We start from the raw sequence: 22,565 nt of genomic DNA, 5'->3' as shown, positions 1-22,565 counted from the left end.
TGGAGTCCAACAAATCTTTATGGTCGAAGAACTCCTAAACATACTCTAGGCTTACCAAACAATGGTTCGAACACCAATAGGAGAAACACCGTTTAAATTGGCCTACGGGTTAGAACCTTTGGCTCCAGTAGAAATAATGTCGGGGACCCTAAGAGAAATAGAATTTGAAGAAAAAGCTAATGAACAAGGCTTGTTAGATAGCTTGGATCTATTGGACGAAGTCCAAATAAAAGCTATTGCCCGAACTCAACGCTATCACAAAATTATTACATCACACTACAACGCTCGAGAAAAGCCTCGACAGTATCATTCGAGAGATCTAGTCCTAAGAAACACTCTTGCTTAGAATCCTTGCCACCAAAAGAAGATGGACCCTTCATGGGAAGGACCATACATGATCGTGAGACCAGCAGGATCGGGCGCTTATAGGTTAAAGAATCTAGTAACTGATTGAGAGTTGGACCGATCGTGGAATGCAAGATGTCTCAAAAAGTTCTATCCTTAGTTGTTTTGTATTGCATATTCATGATTGAGGTTTTGCAGTATGACTCAAACCAAATTTCCAATGCAATACAAGTTTCAAAAACCAAACCTCTTTTGAATGGGGAGCATGGGAGTACAAAGGTACTTAGAAGAATAAAAGGCTTCGGTTATGACTGAAGAGACCTTCTAACACTTAGAGAATTTCATAAAAAATTCCTAAGTCAAGGCTTCGGTTATGACCGAATGAGACCTTCTAACACTTATAGAAATTCACAGAAAATTCCTAAGCCAAGGCTTCGGTTACAGCCGAATGAGACCTTCTAAACACTTATGATAAGTCTTCGATTATAACGAAAAAGTCTTAACATTCATGGCTAGGAGCTTTCAGTTCCTAGAAAATCATTCGAGAATGATTGAGTAAGGATCTACCAATATTCATAATGGCCAGAGGGGGCCAACCCTTACACACACAAGGAAAAAAAAAAAAAAAAAAAAAAAAAAAAAGAAGAAGAAGAAAAATACAAGGAGAATTACCGAATGCAATCGGTAAGAGGGGAAAAAAAGGAAGTGAGAAGAAAAAGTTTTGCTTTCATTGTTGTTTAGGGGTTGGGTCTTGGTTTGGCTCAGAATTGGCTGCCTCTTCTTCGAGAGTGGCTAGAGGAGAATTGCTTAAGTAACCCTCTATGTTCTGATCCACTGGTGGGAGGTTAGATTTCTGAAGAGCCCATTTGAGGACTTCTAGTTCAGTTCCTCGAACACCTCAGCATGACAAATTTCATGATGAGGGTTGGTCACAAACGAAGGGTTCTCCTTGAGGATGGATCTCAATACTTCATTTTGGCCGTCCCTGTAAGCCACGGCATTATAATTTATCATTAAATTGCCAAACGACTTCAAGTTGAGATATTTCCAAACGCAGCTCTTCCGGACGTCCGATGCTATGTTCGGGCTTGGAAGGGATCCTCATGTCTTGAAGAGCATCCCTCTCCTTGACCAATTCATCGATCTTGGCATCCGCCTCCGAAAGAGCCCCTTGCAAACGGGTAACTTCATCCTCCAACTTCCCGATCCTGGAGGAAGATGTTGCAAGTTCCATTGTCACCTTCTTAAGTTTGGAACTATCATCCCGAAGACAGTAGATCTCCTTCTCTTTGGTAGCAACCTCCTCCTCGCAGTGCTTGGATCGAACACTAAGGTACCTAATCCTGAGCAACGCCTCCACATGCCTATGGAAGACATCCGCAATCACTCTGCATATTAGAAGCATATCAGAAGGGTTAGAAACTTAGAATTAAGTTCGGGAAAGAAAGAGAAATTGTCACACTTACTTGACTAAAGAGTTGATAAACACTTCATCGGGGGCAGCATCAAGGCTCTTGCACTCTGCTGGCATCTGAGCGTTAAGGGCCCCATCAATGGCCTTGTTTGAGTCCGAAGATACTTGGTCGTATACCGAAAGCTTCCAGGGGGTACATAGGCGTCCTCTACCCTCCTCTTCTTGGAGCCAGCATCATTGGCAAGATCCTTTCTCCTCTTTGTCAGAACTATTGTCATCTTGAGTAGACTATGAGACATCAATCGGGGTTTTCTTTTTTCAGAGGGGGGAGGTGAACCTTCAAAACTCCCTTAGGGGCTGGAGGAGTAGCTTTCGGGGTCGGTTGGGCAGGTTCGGTCTCCTTTCTTTTAGCCCAAAATGCTCTTTCCTCAGCTACCTCCAAACCCTCAGAGGCTCTGGCTTTAACTGCCTTCAGATTATATCGAGGAGGCACTGCACCAAGCAAAGAGGCAACAGTTAGACCAATAACCAAAGGAAAAAGAAGAACAGGAAACGACAAACATAAAGAGGTTAGAGGAATGATCGGGAATCTCACCAGGGGCTAAACCCCACATTTGGAGTACGGCCTTGTATTCCATGGCGATTCCATGGATCTCTTGACGAGCTTGAATGGACTTTATCTTCCGAACAGCATTGTCTTTGGCAGGAGATAGGGCCAGGGTCGACTCGCTTGTTTGAAAGAATTGTGGTAATTCCAGGCGATCAGGAAGTTCAAATCCTCAGGGGGCGCTTGGAAGAACATAAATCGATGACACCACCCTGTATGGTTAAAAGGGTAGGTGCCCTCGGCAATTACACTACCCGACCACCCTAATACCTGCTTAGGGTATTTGGAAAAGAAAATCCAGCCGAGAGGGTTGGATTTTCTCAAATAGAAAAAATGGGAGAATAAAGGGAGGGAGGGAGTGAGTTATAATTCAAAGCAGAGACTCAGAAGACCCACAATGAGGCGCCAACTGTTTGGGAGAAGCATGCCTAGGCATATCTCCCAGTGATTGAGAATTTTAGAGAAAAGAGGACAGAAAAAGGGAAATCAAACTCCACTCTTTAAGGTGTCGGTGTAAATGGAGAATTCGTTAGAAGGGTTAGAGTTAACCCTCTCATCCAAATTTAGGACTTGAAGTAGATAAGTGAGAGGAAGGGAAAATTGGCTAGAGAGAGGGTCAACCTCCTCGGGACGAATGTGTGAAACAAAGAAAGAGGGGCCATGGGAGGGTCTCTTTGACGGTTGGGGGGCCAGCTTGTGTTGGGAATTTTTGCTTTCGGGAAGCTGGTGAAGAGGCCTTTTTCTTACTCACCATTACATTCCCTAATGGTTCTCTCAGGGCAGAACGAATGGAGGCCAACCAACGGTCAATGATCCTCTCGTTCTTATCAGTCGACAGTTCAACAGACTCTGAAAGGCTGACTTGGTTTGCTAAATCGTCTCCATCAATCATACAATCAATGGAGTCATCATCTGAGGTCCTGTCACTACCCATTGTTGGATGAACTAACTAAGGAGGTAGGAAGAAAGAAGAAACAAGGGTTTTCTATGAGCCATAGGAAGAGTCTCGAATTTAACAGAAAAGAAAAAGAAAAGAACAGGAAGATTACCTAAGGAAATGGCACTTACTTGTGATAGAACATAGGTGGAATTCTTCAATACTTGGAGCTTGAGAAGATGAGAACTTGCAAACAAAGGCGAAATTCACAGAGACAACAACAGTTCGCAAACACAGTAAAGTGAAGAAGTGAAACAAAGAAGGAGAGGGTTTAAATAGAGCTCATGGAAAGTTTGGACGAGCGAGATTAATCTAGATCAATGGACGAGGGCGAAAGACAATTCATTTTTTGCATCCAACGAATGAGATATGTTCAGAATCGACGGCTAGAGATTGAAGACGGTTCGTGCATAGGATTGCAATGATAGCACTTGCACATTCGTGCCACGTGGCGTTTGTAGCATGAGTCACGAAAAGCTTAGGCGGCTCGATGAACGTACCATTGTGCAGTAAAGCAATAAATGCGACATTTCAGAAATAGGAGGACGTTGAACCTTTTGACCAAAAATCGTGATCGGAAAAAACAAGCCAATCAGTAATTGATCCAGAGGGCTTCTCCCGATCGCTTGGCCTAGGGGGCTCATGATATAGATAAAATGATCTTTAACCAGGTTCAACCATGGTTGGGTCGACGACCCCGGTTGAGATTGGCTCGACGGTTGAGCCATCAAGTAACGAGAAGAGGAAGGAACCTCAACGGTTAATAAAAAAAATGTGATCCCTTGAAATTCGAGATTCACAATCATATGCCATGAAAGGTAACTACCATTACCTCCAAATAAGATCGGGCGGCCACAAAGAAAAGGCAAGGATTGATCCAACGATCAAGAACAACAGGTAAATCCTTAATAAACAAAAGGTTAACGCACAGTGAAGGTATCTAAATCGTTTCCCTCCACTATCATTTTCAGTTAAGCTCTGCAACTAGACAGAGCTCTGTGATGATCTATTGCTAACTTAACCTTCGGATGTGGTCAACCCACGTCTAACCTTGTTTTGCTGGCAAACATTAAGGGATCCGAAGGCTAAACAATTTTTGGACGCATCAAATATAATAGTTTTTTTTATTTACTAGTAAAGCTTAATTTGATTAGTCATCTCTTCATCATTCAATTATGGCCACATGGCTAGCTATAATGTGGTGAAAAGAATAATTATGTTTCTAAGTAATATTTAAATACAGCCTTAATTAGCATTTCATATGGGCTGATTAAAATTTTAAGTACTAAATAAAACTGCATTTTTACAAGTAATGTTAAATAAAGGACCACTTGCTTACATTTTATTAGTGAATTTGAATTAGAAGGAAGCTTCCCTCTAAGCACAACTTTTTAAGTAGAAATGCATCAAGATCCCAAAGGACTCAAAGCTTTTCCTATTTATTGTCTTTTCACACTCAGACCCACATGTTGCAACTTGCGTGTGCATGTGCTTGTCTTGGGTTATGCTTTCATTAGATAAAAATCAAAAATAAAAAATCATTAAACTTGTTATAGTTTTTATGTGCACGCATGTACATAATATTTTAGAGAAGGTTCTTGATCATGGAATAATATATGTACCTTCTTTGTTGTATTCTTTGTGATTGTTCTCTCTTCAAATGTTTTTTATTTTGTTAATGATATTGTTTAACTTAGGGTTTCCATGAAACATTTACTATGTAATTCTATTCTTACATTGATTTGATTACAAATCTTGAATCGGTATCCTTAACAGTGTAACTCATTAGGATTAATTTAAACATTTGATTATATTGAGCCTCTAAACTAAGTCATCTTAGAAAATGATTTGGTTACCATGATTATGTGAGTGAAGGGTTTTTATACTCAGATGAATTTGGGAATTCATGTATGTAACTTCAAACAATGAACTATTACAGAGATCCTGCAACCATGGATCAAAAATAGGCCAAAGAGTCTGGCACACAACAAACACAGCCTTAAACACAAAAGAGTCAGCAACAATATTACAGTCTCTTTAACTAAACAAAAAGAAATGTTATCAAAGCAAGGGATAAGATAGAACACGTCTTCTAGGATATTTTGAATAGCCAGAGGAGCAGGGGCTCTCTCCTTCACCCACCATATCACTTTCTGGGAGTCTAATTCCAAAATGAGGGTGTGACACCCTCCTTGAGATTTATCTAGAGAGATTTCTTTGGCCCTTTTTTCGAATGTGAAATACCAACACTTGACCACCCTCCAATATTTTAGAATTTATTTCCCTAAAGAGACCCTCCAGGCCCTCTTTTCATGTGTTTGCGCCCCTCCCTGCCATTTTTTGAAATTTCCCTAGAGAGAATCCGCTGACCCTCTTTTTGTGTATGAAATACTAGCACTTGCCCTCTCCCCCCAATACGCGGGTTTTCCATTTATATAAATAGGTAGGTTCCTGCATCGGACTTTGTTGAAAGGGGGTCGGAATTGCGTTCGTAGTTCGTAAAGGAGGATGAAACTGTTTTTTAAACACCTGGTATGGATGTGGAATGTGGATATAGACAACTGTCCTTATGAAGCCATGAATGCATAAGGTAATAGATTATCAGAATCGGAACAGAGCTTACTCCTTCAAAGCGAAGCTATCTCGAAGCACAAGAAGAAAGGCAACAAACGTAGAGCAACTGCACATGTAGGCTCTCATGTGGACTTCAACATCCTATTGGAATGGATTTTGCTAGGTTAATGCCGTTGATATATTGGTGTCTATGATAACCAGTGTTGAATGGTTTCCCCACTTAGTCATCACTTAATCTCAACCATTCAAAACACAATTCGATTAGTTTTAAAGAAAAATTAATTTTTTTCACTTAAGTTGGTTATATGTACCCTTAGTGTTTTGAACGACTGAGATTCATTAGATCGTGAGATGTTAATTTGGCCCCGTCATTAAATAAACACCCGACCAAGTTCCCCTTTTCTGCTACCAAACTTATTAAATATGACTTGGAAATCATAACTTAGATCGTAAAGAAGCTTAGGAAATGATTAGATACGAATAAATTCTAGAAATAAATGAAAATCATTAAATCTTCATGTGCTTTTTCATCATTCCCAATTATATATTATGGGGTATATCATAAATTAAAATAATGGCATAATAATTTAATGAACCAAATCTACCAAACATGCATTCCACGAAAGTACCAAAACCTTTTATTAATCATACTTGACAACCAAATTATACAATTAATTTGGCCCATGTACCCTGGGATACTGTCTCGAAAACTTTAAAAGTAGAAAGGATTAACTTAGAGATTTCACATCCTGATATAATAGTGCATTTGCAACCAATGACTTTTTTTTTTTTTTTTTTTTTTTTTAATGATATTTTGTTCACTCTTATATGATATTTTCTCGTACAGTTTTCAGTGGCATTTTTCAGATTCGATGGTTATGACATTCTTAATATTTATAATCTCAAGTGTTCAAATAAAAAAAAAAACTAATCACGATTTTTTCAGGGTTGCTCTTAGCTACAGAAGAAGGTAGATGTTCGTTCTAACTCAGAGATTGCAATTCGGTTGGTTCTTAGATTATGTTAGGGCCTGTTTGGTTACGTGAATCCAGAGATTTCAAATCTCTGGATTCACAAATGGGAGATTTTTACCTGTTTGGTTGTGTGAATCCCTAGATTCATGAAATCTAGAGATTCACATTTTTACACTAAAAACGTGAATCTGTAGATTTATGGGTATGAAGTGAAATCCAGAGATTTCACCCATACTATCAAAGCGTTAAACATTTAAACCATAATTCAATAAATAATTTTTTACGATAAATCTAGAAATTTCATTCAAAAAATTCAAACTAACCAAACAGTTAATTTTATGAACCATGACTCTAGAGATTTGAAGTCTGTAGATTTGAAATCTCTAAATTTTTGAAATCTACAGACTCAAGTAACCAAACAGGCCTTTAGCCATCGCGATTTGACTCTAGATCTCCTCAAAAAGATTTGGGCACTGGCAATAGGGTTTGATGGTTGCATTTTCTCTCATCATTATTATGGGGTAATGCACGGGCTGATTATGTAACTATGGACTAGGAATTAATTTCACCTGGATTTAGGGTCCCTACATTAGTGTCTCTGAGAACTACTCAGTGAGCTCCCTTTAACCCAAAAAAAATGATGCTATCTTTTGGAAATCATATTGTGGATTATTAATTAAATTGATTAATAATTGGATTTTAGTCATTTTTTGTTTTGAAAATTGTATTTAGATAATACTTGGTTCTTTTTTAAACCTGTTGGAAAATGTCATCGTAGTATTGCCACATCAGCCTCCATTAGTTTTGATAATAACAAACACAAATTAATAATGTTTACATTAAGTTGTGATTGTCCAGCTCATTACTAAAGTAGACCGATTCCAACTCATTGGACCAAACTCACCGAGCCTAAGTCAAGATTGAGCAATCTTAGACAAAGAATCAAAGTCAAGATGAGTATCAAGTTCAAAGCACAAGAAGATGCGAAGATCAAGTCAAGAACAAAACTTAGATGAATTTAGGACTTAATGACACATTCACATACACTCATATGTAATCACATTTAATTATATGCGTATCATGTCACTAGATTGACCTAAGACATATTAGGAAAATGTATGAGGCTTAGGGTTGACAAAAAAGACAAAAAACCCAGCCAAAGTCCAAGTCCCAAAATTCCGTTTGGCCCCCTGTGACCAGATGGACGATATGAGGCTTAGGGTTGACAAAAAAGACCAAAAACCCATCCAAAGTCCAAGTCCCAAACTTGACTGGACCTTTGTGCTACAGACGAATGACCGTCTGAGCCAGATGGACGTTCATCTAGCTAGACGGTGCTCCGTTTGGCTAAGCCAAGCCAGACGGACGACTGTCTGACTAGACGAAAGGCCGTCTAGTCTTGATATAAGCCTAACTGCTATATTTTAACGGATACAAATTGAAACGGAGCTTCGTCTGGACTAAAATTTCATTGAAATTTTCTATCTATTGGGAGTTTGGGCCAAACAATTGAATGTCTTCTTTATAAGCTCAACCACCCCCATTTGAGAGTCTCTACCTTGTCTATTGAGCAATTACTACCTCACCACTTTTAAAGCCCTCAATTTGGTGAACTAGCATTGATTACTTGCCTTTCAACTCCAACCAACTTTGAAGGACATTCCAAAGTTGTCAAGCAAGCTCATTGGAATCAAGTTTGGAGTTATTGAAGGTCATTGATACTTCTTAGTGGTACATCTCATATCTTGAACATTCATTCCTCATTGCATCACATTCATACAAGGGATAAAGTGTCACTCCCCTTATTAGGTATATTCTCCACTTCTTCAAATTGTATTGATTGTTCAATTCTAGTATAGGTTGATTAGAATTGGTAGAGGGTGCTATTGCCCTACTTAAAACAAAGATTATAAGGGTGCTTTGCCTTACTTAGAATAAAGATTGCTCTTGCCCTAGTAAACATAAATTGTAAAGGGTTTGATCTTTACTCATTATATTGAAAGAGAATCACTAGTGGAATACTCTCTTGAGGCCAAGAGAGGAGTAAACGTAGACTTGTAAAGTCGAACCACTATAAATACTTGTTTTGTGGATTGATTACGTTATTTAATTATCATTGAAATACACAATTTACTTTGTATTTGCAATTAAATCGAAAAATTAAGCAAGTTCACTAGTAACCTATTCATCCCCTTTTATGTTGTATTAACAAAACCAATAGACCACTATTTTAAACCATTAAACCAGTAAATTGTAATAAAGTGACTAAAACCAGTTAAATTAAGTCTTTTGTAACACAATGAAGGCTGTGAATCCACCAAAGGCTTGTGATGTTAGCCATCTCTACCCCAACCAATGTTTTTGGGGTTCAAATGGGAAAAGCTTTAACAATTTGGACAGCATTGCTACATGCTTTAGCAGAGGACTTAGACAAAGTGATTGTTGAATCTGATTGTAAAAGTTAATTGAAATGATCTCACGATCAAACACAACCTCCCCCCTAGATTTCCAGCCCATCATAGCTAACATTCAAAAGCTTGGGCTTTATTTTGCTTCTTGCTGTTTTGAACAGGTTCCTAGGACGGCAAATTCTGTTGTGCACTTTCTAACACAGAGGACCCAGTTGATTGAAGACTCAACACCCGGTTCTACTCCTTGGTTGTGGGATGCTATATCCTCAGACTTGGCTTAGTCTTCTTATTGAATAAATGAAATTTTTCTAAATTCTTTTTTAATAATAAGTAAACTTTCAACGGAAGGATGAAACTAGGAAAGGTCACGTGATGACCAGCTAAGCCAATCACATGGCCAGGTATTTAGTCCCACTTGGCACGAGAATATTCGTGCAAAATTGGAATGAGCCCACACGTGCAGACCACTTCAACACCAATCATCTTTTGGCAAATGCACGTGGGGCAAATCACGTAACACACGGAGGAAACGTAGATGATAATTCAATCGGACGGTTGGGAAATCTTCCTACTATAAAATAAATCCTTACCATATGACCGCTGACCAGATCCAGCAAAAACTGTAGATAACTTTGACTTGCATGTGCACACGTACGGGTCCCTAGATCACACGTTCGCTTCGCTGTCTTCGATTTACTGTCCCCGGGGTTTCCAGTTTTCCACCACCACATGAGCGAAGATCTACACGATAACCAAGTGGGCATCAATCCATCATGAAGTTGAACTTGAATTACGAAAATGCCCATATCTTAAAGTGGAACAACGGGCCAACAGCTCAATCAATTGTGGGTAGGTAACGACAATAATGATGATGATTACTGATTGGTCTGTACTTGTTGAGTTGGACCAATCAAGGATGGTGACCGGGAATGGCAATTTGGTAAAAAAGATAATAAGAAGAGTGGGACTGTGAGAAAGAACTCAGAAGTAGGGCCAAAATCACGTGGATATCACATGGAAGGTGAGCCTCGTACGTACGGTGAGGAAGAGGTAGAACCGTAGAAGCGCCAAGCATGATAGGATATGATGATAGGGTATTGTCGGATAGGATAGGTAAGAAGAAGGTGTGATCCATAATTGGAGGGGGAACACGTGGGACAGCTAGCACGCACCTGTAGGGACACTTAATCATCACCCGACAGCTTGCCGGATTCGAAATTAGTTTAGTATTAACTAATGTCGTTTCAGTCCCACTTGTATTTTTAATTAATTATGTAGAATCTACCTCTATTCTAACATCTTCATGACCTCCTTGGATTAGGCCCCTAGTGTTTATTTACGTTTGTACCCTTATTTCTTGCTTTCCTACTCTCCTAATCATTGATCTTTCCTCCATTCTCCACCAATAATGAGTGCCGCCAGACACAAGCCTGCCCTCGTTTCATAGACGCCATTATTGTGTTTCCAATTTATCTACTTATGGTTAGCGAGGAAATTATTTCTCAAAAGCTACTCTGTAGTCTGTCCCTGTTCCTCTAGGGTAATGAGGTGTGACACGTGGTATAATTCTAGTCTCGGGGCCCACTATAATTCTCTAATTAGAGTACAATCATTGTTCCTATCTGGGGAACCCTTTTCGTAAATTAAATTTGTGCTTGGGTGCTTTAAGGTAATTTTGTTTAGAAGGAGATGACGATTGACGAGGAGGGGGAGGGAGGTGGGAGTCCAATGATTGTGAGAAGTGGGTGTCGGGGCATGGAGGGACAAAATGACAAGCATGGCTGTAAGCTCTGCCGGACCCACGTGTCACATCTTTCAAACCATCTTATAAGCACGTGTCGAGCACAACAAGCTCAGTCCACGTGAGTTGGGGCAGGGTTTTATTAATTCTCCTTTACCCGCACTCTCCCCTTCCCACGTGACGTCCACTCTCTGTTGTCATCTTGTCTCTCCCGTCCTAAAACGCTAAACCCATCCTTCCCTTCGACCCGGCTCCGAGTGAAAGTGCCAAAATGATGGTAGCCGTTAGATTAGCATCTAATACAACCCAATCTAAAAGAGGATAGAAAGCGACTCGGGGGAATCCACAACGTCATTCTTACTCTGCAAGAGTCAATCATGACCGTCTAATCAACAATTCATGATTGATAACTCCAGAAGAACCATGGCCATTGGGAACTCAGAAGAGGTGCCCCACCAACTGAAAATTATCAATATTCGAGATCCACGGATAGGGTTCTCGGTTTCCGGGTTTGCGGATGGAGTCGACAAAAGTACTCAACTTTCTGAAAGACAAATGACCACTGTGGGAAGTGCTAGTTAATTAGTTGACTATACTATAACGCCCATATGATTTTAAAAGAATTCATACACTCAAGCGTAACAGTTTATTCTTCCGTATGGGGGTCATTTTTGTCATACCGAAATAATTAAAGTGGAATCTATTTATTACCCCTAGCGAATGTCAATGTTCCCCTTCATTAATAAGAGTCGAGATAGTAAATAGAATTGATAAATGCATGGTATATTTGGAAGGGAATTTAACAGAAATGTCATTAAAGACACTTTCGTCCACTTTATCGCAAGTTCCGTATAATAAAACAGTGATGGGAGTCAACGGTCAACCCGAGACAAGCAGGTTTTATGCAGGAGCGTATCATGAAGTTAGTATTGTTGTTAACCATGGTTAGGTAGGGGAGTTGAGTTGAGTTGAGTTGGGGTGGGGGTGGGTAAAGGTAATGAGAGCATGATTGAGATAATTGGTGCCCCTGACACAAGTCATGATTGATCAAGAACATCTCTCTATATAAAGGACTCTTCCCCACTGTACCTGCTCAAAAGCTGAAATCGTCGCAAGATCTCTATACCTCTCTTGCTCTTCCTTCTTCTTCCTCCTCTTATTTTAGAACCCAAGCCTCTGATCGTTTTCTCTCTCTGGGAGAACAATGATGGTTGAGAAGGAAGATCTAGGGTTGAGTTTGAGCTTAAGCACTATACAAACTCGAAATCCGCTGCAGCTGAATCTCATGCCATCTTCGGTTTCATCTTCACCGTTTTTACTGCAGAAGAACTCCTGGAGTGAGATGTTTGCCCATTCAGGTACTGGAATGTTCATCCATTATTCATTTTCCCCTTGCATGCATGTTCTATCTCAGATCTGGTGGCGATTCTGAGTTTCTACTTTTAATCTCAAGATCACAGGAATTTCGAATTAGACTTTGCTTCTGCTATGTTAAATGCAAACGACTTTAGATTTAACTATTCTACTTTCCCTCCATTCTGACAAAACAAAGCAGGATTCCTTAAAAATTAACTTCAATACGGTTGATTCGTTCTTCTCTCCACTTCGGAATCTTTTCCAGCTAAAAGATAGCTTTAAATCCCCTGTTTTCTTTAGTTCCTTCCCTTTTCATTAGATCTATGAAATTTTCTTCTTTCATTTCCTAGTTCCCCACTGTAAAGTGTTAGTTTTCCAATTTTCTACTCAATAATGGAGACGGCTCCCTGATTTAACCTCGTTTAATTTGCATGTAGATAATATTGTTCTGTTCTGGTTTACTCTGCAGATCGGAACTTAGAAATCTACAGAGGTGACGCAAGGTCGTTCCTTAAAGGAATTGATGTTAACAGATTGCCATCGACCGCTGAGTGCGAAGAAGAAGCCGGAGTCTCTTCTCCAAACAGCACCATATCAAGCGTTAGTGGAAAGCGAAGCGAAAGGGATACAAATGGAGAAGAGAATGAGTTGGAGAGAGCTTGTTCTAGAGGAATGAGTGATGAAGAAGACGGCGACACATCCAGGAAAAAACTTAGATTGTCCAAGGATCAATCTGCTATTCTCGAAGAGAGCTTCAAGGAACACAACACTCTCAACCCCGTAAGTACAAAAACCGTTAACCGTTAATCTGATCCTCTTTTAGCAGCGCAGTTTCTGATCTTATTTTTGGCACTAACAGAAGCAAAAGCTGGCGTTGGCGAAACAATTGAACCTTCGACCTCGACAAGTGGAAGTTTGGTTCCAGAACAGGAGGGCAAGGACGAAGCTGAAGCAGACGGAAGTAGATTGCGAGTTCTTGAAGAGATGCTGTGAGAATTTAACAGACGAGAACAGAAGATTGCAGAAAGAGGTACAAGAACTGAGGGCGCTGAAGATGTCTCCGCAGTTCTACATGCACATGACTCCGCCAACCACTCTCACAATGTGCCCTTCATGTGAACGCGTTGCCGTCTCATCAACGTCCTCCGCCTCCGCCGCGGCCGCGGCCGCATCAACGCCGCCGTGGACGTCGTTCACCACCAACCCACGATTCCTCCGCTCCACCACATCAGCAGCAGCAGCAACAACCCATGGGTTGTCTCTGCCATCCACTACCGACCCTTCGATGCCACTGCTTCCTCGATCGTAATTAGGTCCCAAAGTGAAGGGTATAGTGGTCAATTCCAGAAGGTCAGTTGGTGGGGAAAATGGATTAGGTGGGATATTGTACGGAAGAAGAGGAGAAAGCAGTTTTATTCGGGCACTCGCTCTTTGACTGGAAGAAGAAAAAAAAAGCAATTTGATTGCCGCGTTCATTACGTGTAGAACTTAGTAAAGCCGTTGATCTGAAGTTTTCCTTTCCTCAAATGGGTGGTGGGTTGGAAACTTGGAGATAGAAAATTGGGTGGAAAGAGGGATTTTCAGTAAAGATTGGGTGGTTGTGGTGGAAATGGGAAATGGGGACTTGAGGATCTTTGAAAGTTCACCACTTGAGTAGATTTGTAAAGTTGTTATTTAATCTGGAAAAGTTAATATTCTTGAGACGATAGTGATAACAGTGGTTTCGGTTTCCTTCTATTGTTTCCGTCAATGTTTCTTATGATTAGAGGAGTGAGGGACCACATATATGAAAGGTGAAGTTCTGGAAATTATTGCTCATCATGCATGCGCTCTCAAATAATTTCATCTGTTTGGAAATTTTGTCTGAATTGCCTAAACTTTCGAAGGCTTTTGTTTTTTTCTCCCCCCACTTAATAACGAGTGTCAAGGCGTTTTTTCAAAGGATCCACCAACGGTACCGCGTTTGGTTGATATCAATCATCATAGTTTTTTAAGGGTTTTGTAAGTGATGTTCTATATATATATATATATATATATATATATATATATATATATATATATTATATATTAATTCGATAATTAAATGGAAGAAAGATTCTTACCTGGATTCACTTTCTCAAATATAAAATATATGCAACGGAAATAATTTAGATCCATGTTCTCGTTCCTTTACAATCCCATCATCAAACTTTCCACAATCTCTAGGAAAGGAAATAAATTCTATAACTCCGATGCCGTGTAGAAGGATGGTATAGAGATCTAAAGTAGGGAGAATAAACTACCAAACAATAATGGTTACCAAAATATATAATCCTATATTTTGTAACCGCCCTAAAAGTGATTTCCAGTTTTGCCCTTGAGTATATAATATTTAATAAAACCCGACATCTCCCTCTTGCACAAGGGCAAATGTTAATCTCTCAATGTGTCCCAGACACACATGTATATCCCAGATATACACATTCGATCTCTTTAACATAGTGTGTCCCACAGACACACACACACCCACATTCCAGATATACAAATATTGATCTCTCTGCTATGTATCCCTGATACATAGACCAATTGTGTCTTAGACACTAACATCCACAAGTCATACTGGCAAATGAGTTGTGCAATCATTAATATACCTGCAAGTGTGAGCCCCAACCTAGAAAACTTCCCAGAATGGCAGAATGGTACATCACTCAAAGAAACGCATCAAATAAGCATTAGTATACCACAGTGTTCTTGTCACACCCCACCCTCCAGTCTTGGTTACCCGCTCGACAACCTGTGGAAGCGATCCGTCACAGGATCCACGGTTCTAGTCTATCAATAATAATAAATGCAAGTAAAGACAATCATGAGCAAGAATAGTTCAATAATTAAATAAAAGGATTCCAGGAGTCCAAATACTCCAATAAAGTAATAAAGGAAAGAATAAATAATCAAAATATAAATGAGTTTAGCGAAAGCAATAAAAAAGAGTTATATGATTTTCTTTCCAGTTTCCTTTTCTAAAGCTAAAAACTTAGACTCAAATTTATCAAGATGAGGGGTTCTCCAATTCTCCTCCATACGGTGAGCAAATTGTTTGGCAACTTGTCTCCTCCGCCCATCAATGGGTGCTATAAGCGCATTCCATGCACTCGCAAGAGCTCCCGCATAGGCTATCTCCATTTTTCATTGTCGGTGCCACATTTTCTTCATACGGGAAGGTTCCTTCATAGGAAATCAATCCATATTCTTGCGTATTTCCTCCATCTGTACAAGCTAATAAAACATAGATAAATAAAGGAACGAGTTCTGGAGAACTCAGTAAGAACAAACAATGATTCCCATCCATATGTCAAACCAATCAGAAATGCATAAATGATATGTATGACTGCAAAGTATCAATACCACAAACATCTAACATGCAAGTCTCTAATAGTTGACATGCTTTAAGATATACACCAGCCCTCCTCTGAGTAGGTCTAGTCACTCTGATCCGGCAAGGACTGGTTACCTCTGTAGGGATTCTGGGTAAAATGGAAAGTCCACACCTAGCTCTCAAACCATGGCTGGGGTTAAGTCGACACTCTCTCCCCATGACCATTGGTATGAATACTGGCGCATGTCGGGGTTTCTAATCCAATGCAGGTTTTAAAAGTAACATACTACATGAAGTCCAGATACATCCCCTATGGCACCAACCAACTCGGTTCAGTATCCTTCGCAACCTAGGAATGAGAATCTTCACGGACTAGCTACCGCTATTGGACTCCATTCCATAACCCTATTGTCATCCACATATTGTTAGGGCGGAATGCTCTCACGACTCCTCACGACACTCGGTCCGTTCCTTGGACATCCATGAGCCCAACCCTAATATATGCAACCTTACCATTTATATGACCAACAGTGGACCATCGTCACATCACTGTCATCACGGGTCATCTGGCTTTAATTCCCGTACCGAAAGGGTAGTAGCATGTGGGGTACCTAGCCATGCAACTCTAGACTCTACCTAGGTATGTCATCTAGTAGTTATGATAGTGCTAGAGACATCAGCGAGCATGTGTCCCATACCACAGGCCTCTAATATCCCAAGCTAAGATATCCCAATGGAATACCCCATCCATCAGAATCACAAACCAATCAACATCAACATATCACATTCATGATCAACAAAGTATAAGTAAAGACAGTACAAGCAACAAGCATATCATAAGGTCAGCATGCTAAACAAGGTTACAACAGTATATTAAAAGAAAGAATAGTAATAAAAGACACTGGACTAGCATGTTCAAGTCATTACATAAGAATAGGATTGTATGTCCTTACCTGTAATTATGCAGAATTCACTCTAACTTGCAATCTAGAAACTATTATAAGACTTTTATTTAAAACAGAGAACACCTATATACAGGGTTACAGTAAGGTATAAGTCGAATGAATCAAATTGGATCAAAACCAAAAGTCATTTGATCATTGGAAACCAGCTGGTCGCTCGGGCCGGTAGCTTAGGTTGAGCGACCGCCACTAGTGACTGCCCCTATAACAATCCCCGTATTTCTAACCCGAGATCCGTATTTCAGGTCCAAGAACCCGAAGGTCTAGTCGGGTAAATTTGTGGAGTGTCCAGATAGAAGTCCATGATCCATACCCTAAACCCATGGATCTGGATCCTTTGTCTGAAGAACTGAAGGACACCCTACCTTGAGATTCATGAAAAACACTTTTTTAACTTAGAGAAGGAAACTGGGAAGAAATTGATATAACTCTTTTGTTTACTTCCGCTGACCCTTATTCATTTTTATTCATTATTTCTTTCCTTTATTATTGTTATTGGAGTATTTGGACTCCTGTAATTCATTTAATTCATTTATTGAACATTTGTTGCTCTTGATTATCTTTATTTGTATTTAATATTGTTGATAGACAAAAACCTTGGATCTTGTGACGGATTGCACCCACGGGTTGTCGGGCGGATATCCGAGACCGGCGGGTGGAGTGTGACAGCCCAAAAAACAAAGAGTTTCAATCTGAAATTCAGGCTTCTAATCATCCGTTTTCAATCCGAATTTTGAATGATCATAGTCCGAATCTCAAATCTATTACTCCCATAACCACAGGTGATACAAAACCTAAACAAAGACATCAAATTGGTTATCCAGAATCCTCCCTCTTGATTAAATCAGCCCTTTTCACGAAAGCAGGGTTTCGTTTTCAGATCTGATCTCACCAAGATTAACAAAAAGGTAGGCAATGCAATAGAAGGATCAAGAACAACCAAAGGGAAACACTAATCTACTTTTACTATAGCAAGTGGTGAAACATAAGTGAACAGGGAATCACTTACCTCAACCAGATTAACTATGAAAGACAGTAGAACCTTCTGGAACTCTAACAGCACTTTAGAACTGCTTCCAGCACGTCTCCACAACTGTTTAACCTCCAAAAATGGTAATCCCGAATATAATATTCATAAAATAGGCGAGGGTTACTATTTATAGGAGTCAGAGGGCAAAATAGGGCAAAATCCAACAATCAGGACCAAGCGGTCGCTTGGTTTAATCAACCGCCACTAGCAACCGCTCCCAAGTATATTGCTATACAAGGGTGCTTTGCTCAGGGGGTTGATGCCCAAGGACAACCTAACCCTAATGAAGACATGGGGGAGATCTTACCTTCATTCCAAACATCTCCAGACATCACTTGCCTTCCAGAAGTCCAACTACCAAGCAAGGCAGGCTCTTCATCAAGATAATCCAGATCCATGGGTTCAGGGTATGGATCATGGGCTTCTATTCGGACACTCCACAAATTTGCCTAGCTAGACCTTCGGGTTCTCGGACTTGCAATACGGATTCCGGGTTAGAAATACGGGGGTTGTTACAGTTCTAGGTTTATTCAAACTCAGTAGATTAAAAGTATCTCGATACCTCTGTGAGATCACCTTCTTGTCCTTAAAATGTTTATTACTGTAACACATACAATTGGCGCCAGTAAACACTTTTAGGGTGCAGTTGAATCAAACATTTCCTTTTTCCCCAGACCATCACTACACTTAGGATTGGCTCATTTTCCGGTAATGCCCCTTTAGATCGAATCAATCATGACCATAGGTAACACCCCAAAGTAGCCACATCAACCTTTCATTTCTTGATGTCGTCGAAGTCACTAAGAACACTAATGGACCATAAGGTCTAGGACTCACATAATAAAAAGAGCAAGGATCCATCCTCTCATTTCCAATGATCGCTAAGCAGCATTCTATACACAATAGAATGTATGTCCCTCTTAACACCATACAGGTCTTAGTCTAGTCGCAACCTTTTGCGCCTAACCCGAGTTTCTTTATTGTCGCCATCCTAGTGCCACATAAAGTACTCACACTTGGTTTCTATAGGCAACATGAATAGTGAGAACATTCATGTCGATTCTCTTCACAATAGAGAAACTCATATTGATTCCAAATTAAAGCGACATCATGATTATGAATTGACCTACAAAAAGTCATTAACAAATTGTCTCATCTCTGCTTGCCTCCAAGGCGCCAGAGGCGAATGCTCGTGTGAGTGAGCCATTCTCTTGCCTATTGATACATCTTGTTTTATACTAGAAGAACACAATCACACAGAAAGTGAAAAATAAATGCTGGAATGAACTCATATTACTCAATAATAAGAATGTTTTAGTACAAAAGTAAGTCACAATCTACGCAAGCCCAAGGATTTTACATAAGAAATAAAAACATCCTTAGCTATAGGTTTGGTAAGAGGGTCAGCTACCATCTAACTAGTAGATATGTGCTTAAGTACAGCTTTCTTCCTTGATATAATGTCTGTAACAAAATGATATTTCAAGTGTATATGTTTGGTCTTCCCATGATACTTGGGGTCCTTGACATTATTAAGAGCTGACGTACTATCACAGTAGACAAAGACAGCCTCTTTGGATGTCAACACAAATCCAGTATGTCGTAGGAGTCTCCTCAACCAAACAGTCTCTTGAACTGTTGCTGAGCATGCCACATATTCTACTTCCATGGTCGAGAGTGATAGACAAGTCTGCTTCTTGCTTCACCACGAAATGGCCCCGCCATTCAGCAAGAAAGCATATCAAGATGTCGATTTGCGCTCATCAATGTCTCCAGCCTAGTCAGCATCACTATAGCCAACTAACCGCAAATCCGATCCTTGGTAACAACGTATGTAGTTACTCGTTCATCTGAGATATCATAATATCCTCTTAACTACCTTCCAATGCTCTATGCCTGGGTATGATTGAACTGACTAACCAAACCCACTGCATAACAAATATCTGGCCTAGTACACATCATAGCGTACATAAGGCTACCCACTACACTGGAATATGGAACTCTTTCCATCTTGGTTTTCTCCTTGAGAGTCTTAGGACCCATATCAAGGCTCAAATGCAAACCCTTCTCCACTAAATATCCATTGGTTTTCAGTTGTGCATTTGGTACCTTGTCAAGACACTGTCAATATAGGTCTCCTGAGATAAACCCAATAATCTCTTTTGCCTATTTCTGACAATCTTGACACCAAGCACATAGCTTACTTCACCCATGTCCTTCATATCAAATACGGAGGACAACCATTTCTTAATGGTTTTCAATAGCTCCTTGCTATTGCTAGCCTTGAGTATGTCATCTACGTACAGTGTCAGAATGACATAATTACCATCAAATCTCTTGGTGTAAACACAATGGTCCATAGAAAACCCATTTTCCATCATAGCTTGGTGGAAGCGCACATTCCACTGTTTAGATGCTTGCTTTAAGCCATATATGGACTTCTTGAGCTTGCACACTTTTTGTTCAAAGCCTTGAGGTTGATCCATATAGATCTCTTCCTTAAGTTCTCCATTGAGAAAAGCAGTTTTTACATCCATTTGATAAAGCTCCAAGTCCAACTAAGCAACAATGGCTAGCATGAGGCGGATGGAGGCAAACCTAATCACAAGGGGAAAAGTTTCCTCATAGTCAACGCCCTCTCGTTGGGTGTAGCCCTTAGCCACTAAACGAGCCTTGAAACTCTCAATAGATCCATCCGCCTTTCTCTTGATCTTGAGAACCCACTTGTTCCCAATTGCCTTTTGGCCCAGCAGTAAGTCAACTAAGTCCCAGACATGATTACCTTTCATCGACTCCAACTCTTCCTCTATCGCTTTCAACCATTCCTTTGAGCTTGTCCCCGCAAGAGCTTCTTGCACACTCTTCAGTTCATGCTCATCGACTGGAGTCATATCACAGTCGATCTCTTCAAGAGTTACCATGCAGGCTTCATCCTCTATGTCGAAACATCGACAAGGAACTAGCCCGCGCCCACTATGGCGCAAGTGCATGCCAGATTGCTCACCCTCTGAGGTAGCTATCATATCTACACTCCCACTCCCACTAGGATCTTCTGGATGAACCCCAGGTTCATTATTTAGAGTTTGAATCCCTAGAGTGATAAGATCACTATCTTGTATCTCAAAGAATTCCGATGATTCTTTGTTAACTCCTGAAAGAGATGGAAAATCATTCTCCAAGAATGTTGTATCCCTAGACTCAAGTTTCGTTCTCCTCTCAAGTTCACCCTTTGAGAGTTCAGAATATCTTACAAAGATACACTTTCTTCCTCTGGGTCCAAGCTTCGCATATTGGTGAGAAGTAGAGTGAATATATGATGCACATCCTCATGCGTGCAACTAACTCAAATCTGGTTTCCTTCTGGTCCACAACTCATATGGTGTGGAAGGAACCAATTTGGTCGGAACTCTATTGAGGATATAGGCCGCAGTCAGCAAAGCATCTCCCCAATAAGAGATGGGTAGGTTTCCTTGTGCCATTATGGATCTCACCATGTCTAGCAAGGTTCTATCCTCCTCTCAGCAACCCCATTTTGCTATGGAGTCCTTGGAATAGTAAGTTGCCTAGATATCCCCTTTTCATCACACAACCCTTTGAACATATCGGAGAGATACTCTCTACCTCTATCCGTTCTAAGAGTTTTAATCCTTTTATCTAACTGATTCTCAACTAAGATCATGAATTTCTTAAAACATTCTAGAGCTTTTGACTTATGAGAATTAGATAAATATGACCATACCATGTATGGTCATCTATGAATGTGATGAAATAAGCATGTCCTTTTCTAATATGCACATTCATGGGTCCACATGCATCTGAATGAATAAGTTCTAGAGGAAGAGAGGTTCTCAAAGCATTTTTGAATGGTTTTCTAATTGCTTTTCTTGCTAGACATGACTCACAGGTTGGCAAATTAGATTGTGAACCTTGGCCTAAGAGACCTTCTCTTGGCAACCTATTCATCCTATCTAAGCCAATATGTCCTAGTCTAGCATGCCACATATTAGAATCAATACACACAGTATTTTAGCAAACAAAAGCATTACTAGAATTAGATAAATTATCAATTGTATTTAATACAATAAAACCATTCTAAAGAAAACCATAACCATAAACTATATCACCTAGATACAAAACCAAAGAATTGTTCTCAAATACAACTCTAAAACCATGTCTCATAAGAAAAATAACAGAAACAAGATTCCACTGAATGTCTGGAGCATACAACACATCATGGAGTAACAACATCCGGCCACCTCGCAAAACTAATGTGCACGTGCCAATGCCATGAACCTCCACACTTGAGCTATTCCCCATTGTTATTCTTCTGCTTCCTCTTGGAGCATGATGGTATTCCAAGAAGCTCGAGCGTTCCTTTGTTATGTGTTCTGTCGCACCTGAATCAACAATCCACAAAGGATTTAGTTCATCAAGCATAGTAGAACTTTTTACATAATAAGATGAGGTATTACACACAGTACATACCTCCTACTCAGTGCAATCAGGAGCAAAATGACTAGGCTTTCAGCAGTTGAAGCAAATCAAAGGTGATTTCTTCTTGCTAGCACTAGTCCCCCTTGAACGCTTGGGGCCACTCTTGTTTCTGTTCCCACCTAGGTTACTTTGCCTGGATTGTGAGGTTGAGCTTTCTCCTTCTTGTGCTTGAAGCCTGCACCCTTACTAGTGCTCACTTTAGTGACAAGTACTTCAATGTGAGGGGCATCAGCCAACATCCGATCCTCCTCCAGCTCAAGGTGCTTGGCAGCCTGATCAAAAGTCTTGACCTCATCAGTATGAGTCAAGAAGATCTTCATATGCTCCCAAGACTTAGGCAATGACCTGATGACTGCAGAGACTTG

General features: G+C 40.1%; 1 protein-coding gene across 1 annotated transcript; it reads left to right on the top strand.

The window, feature by feature from the left end:
• The first annotated feature begins 12,084 nt into the window (after positions 1 to 12,084).
• Positions 12,085 to 14,245, top strand: LOC149029400 (homeobox-leucine zipper protein HAT4-like). The gene is made up of 3 exons (XM_089141768.1): positions 12,085 to 12,361; positions 12,829 to 13,139; positions 13,219 to 14,245. Exons 1-3 carry the CDS (start codon positions 12,208 to 12,210, stop codon positions 13,666 to 13,668), a joined length of 915 nt encoding a protein of 304 aa, XP_088997894.1. The 5' UTR covers positions 12,085 to 12,207; the 3' UTR covers positions 13,669 to 14,245.
• Positions 14,246 to 22,565: the final 8,320 nt, after the last annotated feature.

Source organism: Hakea prostrata, chromosome 1, assembly GCF_041222555.1.
Source record: "Hakea prostrata isolate BN-2017 chromosome 1, UWA_Hpros_2, whole genome shotgun sequence".
NCBI classification, from domain to species: domain Eukaryota; kingdom Viridiplantae; phylum Streptophyta; class Magnoliopsida; order Proteales; family Proteaceae; genus Hakea; species Hakea prostrata.
The sequence above is the reverse complement of the archived record's forward strand: the minus strand, read 5'-3'. Positions and strand labels throughout refer to the sequence as shown.

Excerpts from the sequence above, each read along its gene's own strand:
- LOC149029400 (XM_089141768.1), top strand. The coding sequence starts at position 12,208 with ATGATGGTTGAGAAGGAAGATCTAGGGTTGAGTTTGAGCTTAAGCACT. Across the intron at positions 12,362-12,828 it reads TGAGATGTTTGCCCATTCAG|ATCGGAACTTAGAAATCTAC; the intron begins GTACTGGAATGT and ends TTTACTCTGCAG. Across the intron at positions 13,140-13,218 it reads AACACAACACTCTCAACCCC|AAGCAAAAGCTGGCGTTGGC; the intron begins GTAAGTACAAAA and ends TGGCACTAACAG.